This window comes from Rattus norvegicus, chromosome 9 (genome assembly GCF_021556685.1).
Source record: "Rattus norvegicus strain SHRSP/BbbUtx chromosome 9, alternate assembly SHRSP_T2T, whole genome shotgun sequence".
NCBI classification, from domain to species: Eukaryota; Metazoa; Chordata; class Mammalia; order Rodentia; family Muridae; genus Rattus; species Rattus norvegicus.
Window position 1 is genome coordinate 57150760 of NC_141542.1, and position 12887 is coordinate 57163646.

General features: G+C 50.0%; 1 protein-coding gene across 4 annotated transcripts in view; it reads right to left on the reverse strand.

Annotated features, from left to right (window-relative positions):
* Rfx8 (regulatory factor X8) overlaps positions 1-12887 on the reverse strand; it is a 61455-nt gene that overhangs the window by 18734 nt on the left and 29834 nt on the right. For all 4 annotated transcript variants that reach the window (NM_001447252.1, NM_001447251.1, XM_087567262.1 and 1 more), the window contains 4 exon segments: positions 447-597; positions 2650-2763; positions 6007-6084; positions 7483-7593. In NM_001447252.1, coding sequence (NP_001434181.1) covers positions 447-597; positions 2650-2763; positions 6007-6084; positions 7483-7593 — 454 coding nt within the window.

Here is a 12887-nt window from a genome sequence, read left to right on the forward strand (position 1 = left end):
CTGAGCTAACTAGGATGGGAACTCCGATGAGTCTAGACTTTTTCACCTGACATCTCTAAATACCCTGATTTTCTCATCTCTTTGGGAAAACTATCAAAGGACCGGAGGGAAGGGGGGCAGCTGCGCTCTCTCTCTCTCTCTCTTTCCCTCCTCTCTCTCTCTTCCTCCCTCTCTCCCTCCCTCCCGCCCCTCCTCTTGAAGAAACTCAGTAATTCATTGTGACAGCTGCTGGGAAGGACACTCCCAGGCCAATTTTGCTGGGTGTGGCTCAGCCTAGGAAGCCATCAGAGGCACCGAAGGCTAGGTCACCAAGGCAGGCCTGGCTCTGCCCGTTTCATGCACGAGGAACAAAGAGATGTCCGTGCATGACTGACCGTTGGACAGAGCTGCCGAGTGGCAGCATTCATCCTCGACGTACAGAATTTGTGCTTTGTGTGCAACTCTACCTTTGAGCTTGGAGATCTGTAAGATGGCCGGAAAACCCTCCAGGGCACCGAGAAGCCACAGTTTAAACCTCTTACTGAACAGCCGGACTGATTTCAGGTACTGGATACTGACATCCTCCAGGAAGTCCGGGAGCAGCGTGTCCTCCAGGCCCTATGGAGAAAGAAGCAAGCACAGTGGCATGGCCTGCGAGTGCAGGGGCTTCCGGCCTGCGAGTGCAGGGGCTTCCAGCAAGGGACCCAGAGGCAGGCCAGGTCATGGCTGGTCTGAGGGAGATCACTAATGACCTAAGGCAGCCACTGCTTCCAGTACAGGACACCCTGCCACCCTAGTATCCATTTTTCAGATACTGATAGTGGAATCCACCCACCCACCCCAGATTCCGTGGATGCAACCCAAGGCCTTGTGCCTATGCCACTGAGGCACACCCTCGGTGTGGCCCCTGATTCAATTAAAGCAAACAAACAAAACACAAACAACAAAGCAAACAACAGCACCATGCCCACTCTGGCTAACTCATCGAGTCAGAACCAACATTTTTAAGAGCCTTTGTTCTACGTCTGTGGTGACAAACTAGAAGCCCAAGCTCCCTAAGACCTAACCGGTGAGACTTTGACGAGCAAAGACTATTTCACTGCAGGACCGGTGTCTGTCTGACGCCCTGAATCCAGTGACTGCTCCAGAGATGAGAGTTCCAGAGCAGAGCAAGTCTGGCAGCAGCAGCACTGCTCTAGTGTGGTCACCCACGGCTCTGCATTCTAAAACGTCTTCCTTTCCTACCTGGATGTCGTTTGTTTAATGTGTATGAGCATTTGCCTGATTGCACGTCCGTGTGCTGCATGTGTGCAGTGCCCGAGGACACCGGAAGAGGGCAGAGATCCCCTGGAACTAGAACCATGGAAGGTTGTGAGCTGCCATGTGGGTGCTGGGACTGGATCCTGAGTCCTTTCAAAGAGCAGCCAGTGCTCTGAGTCATCTCTCCAGACCCCTGAGAATGCCTTTGTAAAAGGACTGGCCTGGGAACACCTACAATCCCAGTACTCCAGAGACTGAGGCAGGAGGATTGTAAGTTCAAATCCAGCTTTGGTTACATCAAGGGGTCCTGTTTCCAAGAAATTGTGTGTGTGTGTGTGTGTGTGTGTGTGTGTGTAAATATCTTTAGTAGATATGTTCAGAGAAAAAATGAACTAAAATCTGAATCATGGGTCATTATTCTCTGTATATGAGGAAATTTAAAAGAGCAAAAGGCCCTGGTCCATTGTGCACAGGTTTGTGTGTATTGGAGTGTGCTGTTCTGGGCTGGTGTGTACTGGGGGTGCTGTTCTGGGTTGGTGTGTATTGGGGGTGCTGTTCTGGGCTGGTGTGTATTGGGGATGCTGTTTTGGGCTGGTGTGTATTGGGTGTGCTGTTCTGGGCTGATATATATTGGGGTGTGCTGTTCTGGGCTGGTGTATATTGCGGTGTGCTGTTCTGAACTGGTGTGTATTGGGGTGTGCTGTTCTGGACTGGTGTGTATTGGGTGTGCTGTTCTGGGCTGGTGTGTATTGGGGTGTGCTGTTCTGGGCTGGTGTGTACTGGGGGTGCTGTTCTGGGTTGGTGTGTATTGGGGGTGCTGTTCTGGACTGGTGTGTATTGGGTGTGCTGTTCTGAACTGGTGTGTATTGGGGTGTGCTGTTCTGGGCTGGTGTGTATTGGGCGTGCTGTTCTGGACTGGTGTGTATTGGGTGTGCTGTTCTAGGCTGGTGTGTATTGGGGTGTGCTGTTCTGGGCTGGTGTGTATTGGGTGTGCTGTTCTGGGCTGGTGTGTATTGGGGTGTGCTGTTCTGGACTGGTGTGTATTGGGTGTGCTGTTCTGAACTGGTGTGTATTGGGGTGTGCTGTTCTGGGCTGGTGTGTATTGGGTGTGCTGTTCTGGGCTGGTGTGTATTGGGGTGTGCTGTTCTGGGCTGGTGTGTATTGGGGTGTGCTGTTCTGGGCTGGTGTGTATTGGGTGTGCTGTTCTGAACTGGTGTGTATTGGGGTGTGCTGTTCTGGACTGGTGTGTATTGGGTGTGCTGTTCTAGGCTAGTGTGTATTGGGGTGTGCTGTTCTAGGCCAGTGTGTATTGGGAGGGTGCTGTTCTGGTATGTCTTGGCGGGTGTTCTAACTTGACCAGTAGCATCTGTTTCTGGGAGGGATGCACCAGGGGATCAAGGGTCCACCCACCTTATATAGCTGCATGTCATAGCATCCGAAGAGCTGGCGCACGTCGGGCAGAGACAGGAGCATGACTGTGTCTTGCTGCAGAGATTTCCAGAAGGAGGTGATTAAATCCTCCACCTGATGAGACAGAACATATCATCAGAAACCCAGGCTGTGACTTGTGGGCCTCACCCATAGTCACTGACACCCGCAGGGCCTTGTGGGCCTCACCCCTGCATAGATAGTGGTTTGCACCAGGGCATGCGAAGTTGTGATATCAGCTTTGCAAGCTGGGTTTGGAAACTACTCTTCTTCCTTCATGTGCACTGGTGTTTTGCCTGCACCTGGGTTTGTATGAGGTGTCAGGTCCCCTGGAACTGGAGTTATAGAGCACTAGCCACTTTGGTGGAAGACCTGAGTCCACTTGAGGTATCAGGTGTGTGTATGCCTATGTGCCTGTGTGTGGTCATACATGTATGCATGCCTACAGAGTCAGAAGAAGGCTTCAGAGCCGTGGAACAGGAGTTACAGGTGTTTGTGAGCCACGGTGTTGGTGCCAGGAAGTGGACTCAGGTCTTCCACCAAAGTGGCTAGTGCTCTTAACTCCAGTTCCAGGGGACCTGACACCTCATGTGGACCATGAGCCACCATGTGGGTGCTGGGAATTGAACCTGAGTCTTCTGGAAGAGTAGTCGCTACTCTTAACCTCTGGGCCATGTCTCTAGAGGGAACACCTCTTTTCAGTAACCAAAGTGCCCACCCTGCCTTGGTCCTACACCAGGAAACCTACTTCCTAGAAAAGCTGTTTCTGGCCACCAGAGGGCTCTGGTTGGTTACAGTAAGATGAAGGCTACAGGGGCCTCATCAGGGTTGAGAATAAAAGCTCACTGACTGACTGACTGATCACTTTGTTTATTTTCCAGCTCGAAAAGGAAAGTGACAGTATTGCACCCCGGGCCTAGCTACTCAACACTAGCTGTGAAGCCAGGCGAGCCCTTCTCAGAGATCAAGTAGGGAACACAAAGAGGGGCCAAAAAGTCCGGTTCCTTCTTTTTCTGTTTTGTCTGCCCATTTCCAGATTCCAACTTTTGAACTGGACTGGCAGTGGTCAGTTAGTAAAAAACACTCCCTTTAAAGGTTTATTATTGATTTTCTCCCTCCTCCACCCCGCCCGTGTGTGTGTGTGTGTGTGTGTGTGTGTGTGTGTGTGTGTATGCCTATGTGCCTGTGTGTGGTCATACATGTATGCATGCCTACAGAGTCAGAAGAAGGCTTCAGAGCCATGGAACAGGAGTTACAGGTGTTTGTGAGCCACGGTGTTGGTGCCAGGAAGTGGACTCAGGTCTTCCACCAAAGTGGCTAGTGCTCTTAACCACTCAGTCATCTCTCCAGCATAAGACTCTTGGCCTGTGGGATCCCCGTGGGTGGAGACATCCTGAGGCATCCAGGGACCCCAGGCAGGAAGTGATTCCTGTCAAGGTGGTGAAAGCCACCCTGAGGGTCATGACTTGGGATCTGTGTCAGGGACACTGACAGACTTATCCAAGTAGAGTCAGAAAAGCAGTCCACTCATAGCCTGGTTGGCGACCCATGTTCCAGGCCCCCTGCTCCAAAAACAAGTGATTCTCCAATGTGTCCCCTCTACCTGATGCCTGTGACTACCAAGGCTGAACTGACTTGGATTATAGAAGGCCATGGAGGTAGAGGCCTGATGACTGGATGGATGCTCATGGCTCTATAAGGAGACAGACAGACAGACACACAAACACACACAGACACAGACACAGACACAGACACACACACACACACAGACACACACACACACACACACACACACACACACACACACACACACACACACACACAGAGCTGCTGGGTTACTCTAGACTGCCAACAAGAATGCTATCACCAGATGAAATCCTGAAGACCTTGAACCTTTAAAACTATGACCCAAAATAAACTTTTTTTTTTCTTTATAAAGAAGCCCGTCCCAGGCTTTTTGTTTATAATGGCTGTTATAGTTTGAATCGAAATATGTTTGCCCATGGCCTACTGGTTGAAGGCTTGGGCCTTGGCTGGTATGCTATTAGGAGGTGGCGACACATTTAAGAGTTAGGCCTAGTAGGAGGCATCCTGGCCACTGGGGCTGTGACCTTTCAGAGGACTGTGAGACCTTGGGCTTTTCCCCTTTCTCAGTGTCTCCCCCAGCAGGAACACACTGTTCTGCTGCTGGGTCTTCACAGATGCACAATGATGGTCAATGCCAACCAGACATGGGCTGAAATTCCCCCAAACCGTAAATTAAAGTGAATATTCCTGCATTCTAAGTTTCTTATCTCGGATATTCTGTTGTGGTTAGCAGTTGCTGACTAACACCTCCGTCGGGAAGGGGGTGACTAACGGATAGCAGCAGGACTCGTCAGCCTTACTGGGTAACGCTGTTCCCCTCGTTACCGGATCACACATTCCTCAAGCCATGCAGAAGATGCCTCCCTAGTTCCAGAAACGGAGCCGTCACGGGACGTGATTTAAGCAGACATCTGCTGAGCATGTGAAGGGAGCTGTGAGAGGCTTGGCATCGTGATGCTGCAGAGACGAGAGGGGCCGCACCGCTCTCTCCCACTCCGCAGTGCTCGCACTGGCTCCACAGCGTGTGTGCTCGGAGCTGGACTGCTCAGATGTCAGAGGCACCAGGAAAGCTTCCATTTGAACGTGCCCTTGCTTCCCTGGATTCTTTTCTCCTACTTAGCAGAGCAAAGCCCAGGCATTCGAAATGGCTCGGCTTATCCCGCCAAATGTGATTTCTTGAGTTCTAGCCTTGATTCCCACATACTTAGCAGGACAGGGACGGCTCCTGAAAACTGTCCTCTGACCTCACGTGTGCCATGCTCACAGTAAGCTAGATAGACTCTAATTTAAGAGTCTTCCCACAGCCAGTTCACACCCCTCCTTGTGCAGTGGGGAAGACCTTAGAGCTTCGCCCTATAGATAGGTTACTGCCGAGCTCTGTCTACAATGAAATCTGCAATACCCATCCATGGCCAATCACCTGCCTCAAAGTCCTTTTCTTTTGCTGAGACATGTGTTGATAAAGTGTGCTGGGCATTACTGGGGAAAAGGTGGGTCTCGCTCCCCACTCTCTACTTGGCACAGCTGAATCTGTTCTTCAAGCGTCATGATACCCGTGTCAGGACCTCAGAGGATTTCCAAATGACTAAGCTGAGGCAAGACCACTTTCCAGAACTCACCAGTGACCTGGTAGTTACTCCATGAGCTGTCTGATGCCACAGGTTAGCTCTTGCTATCCCTGGAGGGGGTCCCATCAAGTTAAGTGGTTGACAGCTGGTCATACGTGCCTGTATTTCACAGATAACAGCCTACCTTCTCCAGTTCTTGGTTCCTCACATACTGTAAAATGTCTCGGCAGTAGTTGCAATATTCATCAGCAAGAAAGACCACCTAGGAGGGCAATGGATGTTAGCACCTCTGTCTGCCTGTGGGATCTATTATCTGAAGCCGTTCTTGTCACAGGTCTGACATGACAGGAGCCAGGCTTCCCCCCCAAACCCCACCCTGTCCGCCACAGCCTGTGCTGTGTGGATAGGGTCAGCACAACTTACCAACAGTTCATGGAGTGTCAGGTTTGCTGTGGTAACTCATACATTGCCAGGGCAGTTCTATCACTTTAACTTTTGAGGGAGTGTGATGCAGGGTTTTTTGTATGTGTTTTGTGTGTATGTGTACTTATGTGTCAGTGAACATTACAGGCTTGTGTAGAGGCCAGAGGGAGACATCCAGTTCCACCTTTAAAATGTTCCACCTTTAAAATCTTTAAAGGATTTTCACATGTATTTATCCACATGTGTGGGTGTATGTGGGAACATGCATGGCACAGCACATGTGTGAGGTCATATTCATGCATGTTGATGTGTATAGAAACATGTATGGCACAGCATGTTGTGAGGTCATTTCCATGCACGTGGGTGTATATGGGAACAAGCATGGCACAGCAAGAGTGAGGTCACATTTGTATGTGTAGGTGTATAGGGAACATGCATGACATAGCACATGTGTAAGGTCATATCCATGTGTGTGGGCATATATGGGAACATGCATGGCACAGCACGTGTGAGGCCAGAAGAGGCTCTCTCCTTGCACTGTGTGAATCCTAGGGAGTGAACTCAGGTTGTCAGGTTTGGTGGTCAGCCTGCTGAGCCATCCTGTGGACTCCCTATATTATTTCTGTTGTTGTTGTTGGTGGTGGTGATGGTGATGGTGAGGGTGGTAGTGGTGGTGGTGGTGGTGGTGTGTGTGTGTGTGTGTGTGTGTGTGTGTGTGTGTGTATGTGTGTGTTACACCTGTGCATGCGTTCATAGGCCCAAGGAGGGCACTGAGTGTCCCTCTCTATCACTTTTACCTCAATCCTTGAGGCAGGGTATCACTGAACTGGGGCCACCGACTGGCTACACTAGCTGGCCAGTGAGCTCCAGAGATCCTCCTGTCCTCAGCCGCCCGGCTCCGAGATGCTAGACCTGTACCTCTGTGCTCAGCTTTGCGTGACAGACGGCCTCTGAGCTCTGACCCTCGAGCTCGTGCTCCAAAGGCCCCGCCTGCTCGCTGGCACCTGTATCCCTGAACACTGGCATCCGCTTTACTTCCCAGCTCCAGTTCCTAGAGGTACCAGGGCTCTGCTTCCCTCTTCTGGTCCTTTCCTTCATGAGGGAAGCCCTCACTTCAGAAAAGGCATGGCAGCAGTCCCAGGGGGCCTGGCACTGGATCTGAGGGCAGACTTGGATTTTCCGGCCCCAGGAGAAAGGCACTGATGTGAGAACCATGCCCCTCGGGACACAGACCTACCAGCTTACAGGAGTACTTGTTTGCCAGCTCTTGTTCCCAGAATGGACATCTTCTGAATGGAGACACAGGTGAGCCCATCGGGTCCGTCTTTATCGGTGAGTGACTTTCACACTGCAAGTCATTTATGCCATGGTTAATCCCTTAAGATAAAATGAATCCTCTGGCATATGAATTAAGTTGCAGCCACAGGTTACTCTAAGTTATCACGGTCTTGAATGTGGTGTTGTTTCTGCAACTTCCCCTCATATTCTGTTACAATGGTTCCTATAATGCTGTCTGCTACAAGGAGGGGGGGCTTTAGATTTTAATACATTGCCCGAATATATTGTTCTTGGGAGATGGTATTTCTGTGTTACAGTCAATGTCCAATAAGAATAGCATCTGTGAGCAGCCCAATGTCACTATGTATTTCTAGAACCTTCATCTGTTGAATTGTTGCTTCCTGAAATAAAATGGAGTCCCATCAAGTGCCTGTCCCTGCCTGAGCTGTGAAGAGAGTTAACTGCATCAGGAATCCTGGGCTGACAGGAAGATGAGGGCCACTGGCTTCATTTCTGAATGACAAATTTCAGGCGAAAACGGAAGGGGAAAGGGTCGGCAGAAAGCACGTGGGCCCTCCTCACAGTGCTGACTGGCAGGGGAGGGACCTGCTCGGGCCAAAGTACACCGATTTTATTTGAAACGATTTCTCTAGGACTTTTGAAAGATTTCCTTGGACTAGAATGGGCCGCCATGAGTCCCATGAGTGCGTTTTGATGCAAAGTCATCCGTGCTGAATTGAGACTTTTTATCTCTCTCCATCTTAACAGTCTGCTCCGTTCTGCTGTGGAATTCTGGCAACTTCCGGGTCAGAATTCCACCCCCGACCCTGGCTTCTTCAGTTCCTATGTGCACCTGGCTGGGCTCAGCTACTTGCTGGCCTCTCAGGGTTTTGGCTCCTGAGGGTCAGCAGCTCCTCTGAACTCCTAGGCACCCTTCCTAGGGGCAGATGGCTGTGCTCAGCCAACATCCCCTTGGAGAGCCGCACACAGTAGCACCCCCTGGGGATTGCTCCCTTTTTTGTGATACCCCTGGTTATTACCAAGACTTACACTGAAGACTGTGAGTTGAGATACTGCCCAACAGCCATTGCTCCGGAACTCTGAGTACCTGACCCTGAACTTGGGGAAATGCGTACAATGAGTTCTACTGCTTCTGGCGTGCTATATCAACACCCCTTCTGGAGGACTCCTGGACACACACAGGGTGGGAATGTTGAGGACGATGTCCCCAGGGCACACTGCTCTCTGGTCTGTGGGGGATGCTGAGGTGACCGACCATCAGGAAGAGCCTGTTTCACGAAGCTCACCAGCCTCGCTGTTGGTGTTTCCAACAGGAAGAGGACCCAGAGGACTTTCAGTTCCAGTCTTGAGCAGCTTCACACAGTGACAACCCACTTAGGCCATCTGCTCCAGAGCCCAGACTGACCTGGATATACCTGCTCTCTGGCTGCTGCTGCTGCTGTTCCCAAAGCAACATTTCTCAAAGTGTGGTCCTGAAACTATGTCCTGGTACTTGGGATCCAGTTTCCTTGTTCCTGGGTGACTCGGAGGAGGCCAGAAATCTATCGCTTCAACCACTTTTCTAGACCATGCAGTTGATAGCTATAAATCTAGGCAGGTGTATGTGTGCGTGCATGCGTGTGTGTTGAACACATGAGCTCCCATGTGGAGGGGAAGGCAGGATGCCAGGCACCCTCCTCTGCTGTTGTCCAGCCTTAAGACAGGGTCTCTCACTGAACTGGAAGTTTGATGTTTTGTCCAGGCTTGCTGGTCAGTGAGCTAGCCTGGTCCACCTGTCTCTTCTCCTTAATGCGGGGTTTGTAAGCATGCACAGCTGTGCCTGGCCACTTCTGTGGGTGCCTGGGATTCAATGCCAGACACTCACTCTTACTCATGAGCCACCACCCAGACACCCTAGGTAGGCCCTTTATTTTCTCTTCCTCCCTTCTGCCCTCCTTCCCTCTTTTTTCTTTCCTTCCTTCCTCTTCCTCTTCCTCTTCCTCTTCCTCTTCCTCTTCTTCTTCTTCTTCTTCTTCTTCTTCTTCTTCTTCTTCTTTGCCTTCCCCTCCTTCTTCCTCTTCTCCTCTTTCTCTCTCTCTCTTTCTCTCCCTCTCTCCCTCTCCCTTCTATTTTGAGGCCACCAATGTTCTCTATTTCAACATGACAAATGCCTGTTTCGCCACTCAGACCTCATGCTATTGTGTAGTGTCAGGTCACTGATGACTTCTCAGTCCTAGACTGGACTTCTGTATCAACTCCCACTCGACCCCCCTCCCCCCACTCCCGGCAAGGCTGGGAACATCTCAGAAGAGGTCAAGGAAAAAAATATGAGAGCTGGAGGGTAGGGAGGAGCCCGGTGAACTGCCGTCTTCTGGTCGTAACGTGGTCATTGTGCTCATGAGCTGATGTTACCTGCACAAACCCACATAGATGGAGCTGCCCAAGAATCCAGCGTGGATGGGGGAGGGGCTCACAGGCCCTACCTCTAGCTTAGGAGCTATAGGCATTTGATGGCTACTGGAGGAGGAAGAGTCACTTTTCTCTGGGGGTGTGGCCACTGGCAGGTTGCTCACGCTATGGTGAATGGCTCTCACTTGGGTGAATGTGGACAGAACACACTGGGGTGTTTGGAGGGGTATGTTTGGAAGCTATCTGGAGGGAGCGGGACAGATATGATGAAAATGTAATGTATATATGTATGAAATTCTCAAAGGATAAATTATATATAAATACAAATGATTATAAGAATATAAAAGTACATTGTCATGAGACATCAAAAGGAAAATCCATGAGAGCCTGAAACGTAGAGCACTTGGTCTCTTCTTCCGTCTTTGTCGAGACATAGCCATGAGGAGAATAGCTTTGCACCAGCACGCTCTCCACATTGCAACATTCTGCCACATCACCACAGCCTCAGAAGCAGTGGGGCAAACCCATAAAAGTTTATAAAACTTCCAAAATTGGGAGCCAAGGTAAACAGTTTCAATTTTTTTAAAGATTTATTTATTTTATTTATATATTAGTATACTGTAGTTCTCTTCAGACACTTCAGAAGAGAGCATCTCATTACAGCTGGTTGTGAGCCACCATGTGGTTGCTGGGAATTGAACTCAGGACCTCTGGAAGAGCAGTCAGTGCTCTAACCGCTGAGCCATCTCTCCAGCCCAACAGTTTTAATTTTTAAGTTGATCAGAGCAGGTATTTTGTTACAGTAACAGCTGACTAAGACAAAGCTTATGTATCCACCAGAGGATACAATGGGGACATCTTCTTACTGTTGCCAAATCCCCAGGCATCATGTGCCTCTCCTGAGTTGTGTCACTCAGGAAAGCTTTCTGGCTTGCTTTTTGTCCTTTCCACATCTTCTGTCACCCCTCCCAGTATGTCCTGTTCTCCGTTTGAGGTTTAATGCCACGCCCTCTTGAATCAAATTCCGCAGCCTGCCATTATCAAGTTCTTCATGATTGGCATCTCGAAAGGCCAGTCCTTGAGGCCTCCCCACTGTTAGCCCTACCTCTCAGGTCAGATGCAAGCTACACCCCAAGATGAATACTCTCCCAACAAGGATTCTGAGAATCCCTTTTTAACAGGGAGAACTATGGTGCCCCAAGATGTCCATGCTCTAATCTCCAGATGCTGTGACTCTGCTACATCAAGGCAGGAGGGACCTTGACACCGGGAGTGCCCTTCTCCTGATGTCAAAGGATCACAAGAATCCTTGAAAACAGGTGGCCGAACTCAGCTCAGAGCAGGACTCGGCTTACGCTGTGCTGGCTTCGAAGATGGAGAATGGGGCTATAAGCCCAGGAATATAGACGGCCTTTTGATGCTGGAAGGTCCCCCCGGGCTGCAGTTAGAGATCTGCTCTACAGAGACCCTGACTGCGGCCTGGTGAGAACTGAGGAGGGGCTCACGGCCCCCAAAGACACGAGACAATCATTTTGTGTTGTTCAGAGTACTGACTTTGTGTTGATTTCTTAGAGTGGCCTCCTCATCTGTCAGGTTCTCCCTGGTCATCTGTCATAGCTAAAATGAATGTCAGGGTCAAAACACTCAGGAAGGAGCCGATACCATAGGGAAGACAAATAAGATAAGCTTGTGGCTGGGTGTGACATAGCCAAGCTGGCCGGGCAAGAGGAAGGACAGGATCTACTGAAATAAGTCAAGTCAGTCTCTAGCCACAAACACCAGGAGCTTCCCACGGCACCTTGCCTTTCCTTTCCTCTGACTAGCTTCTCAGTTTTATGAATAGTTATACTTTAAAAAAATATTTCATTTTCTGTGTATGGGTATTTTGCCTGCACGCACAGGTATGAGTACTGCATGCATGCCTCAGGTTGTGGATCCCGGGAACTGGAGTTACAGCCGTGAGCTGTCATGTGAGTGCTGGGAATTGAACCTGGGTTCTCTAGGGGAGCAGCTGGTGCTCTAACCGCTGAGCCATCTCTCCAGCCCCTAGATACTTACGCTTTATTTATTTATTTATTCTTGCATCTAACTGTAACAGACATTCTGAATTATGGGTAAGGTCAGCTTGGCTCCTAGGAGAGCTTCTGCCTACACCAGGAAGAAGATCACTTCAGACCACTCAGGGGAGAAGAAAGAGTACCCCAAGACTAGTAATAAGTCCAGACGCCACAATCTGTACTTGCTCAATCTGCTTTCACAGCGTGGCTGTTGCTTAGCTAGCCCCTGAGCATCCACACTGCTGGCCTGCTCACTCTATCTGTGTCCTGGGGTGAATTCCTCACCAGTACAGAAACTGCCAGTGCACTCGGAAGGGATTCAAGAGGAGGGATCAGCCCTCATGCATGACATCTGACCCTTCTGCCTTTCTGGACTCACTGCCCTTCATCTGCCTCAGTGGCGTCCTGTCCACAGACAATGCTTTTCCAATACAAGGCCATGAGACTTTGTCTTTATAACTTTTGTGTACTGGTTATAAAAACAGATGTTTTAGAAAGTGGTTCTGTCAGTGAGACTGTATCTACTAGCGATAGTGTTTGTGTTCCTTCAGATCCCGGTGCTGACATCGTAATCAACTGAGGGGCTTTAGAAGTGGACCCCTGGGGGGTGGTTAGGTCTGGAGGGTGGGATGGATATCCATGAACTGGATCGCTCACAAATAAGAGGTCAGAGAAGGCTCTGCTACCCAAGACCAGGAGGAGCAGCCTGCTGTCCCCCTCCTTAATGGAAGCACTTGGAACCATGAGACATCAGTGTGTTTAAACTGCTCAGTTTAGGCTAATTTGCTTTCGAAAACTGAGCTGAAATGGGATCAAAGTCTTGTCATGATGTCTTAGCCAAATAAAGTGAGACTCAACCCACAGTGTCAGAGATTAGCTAGTAATAGCTCTAATGTCC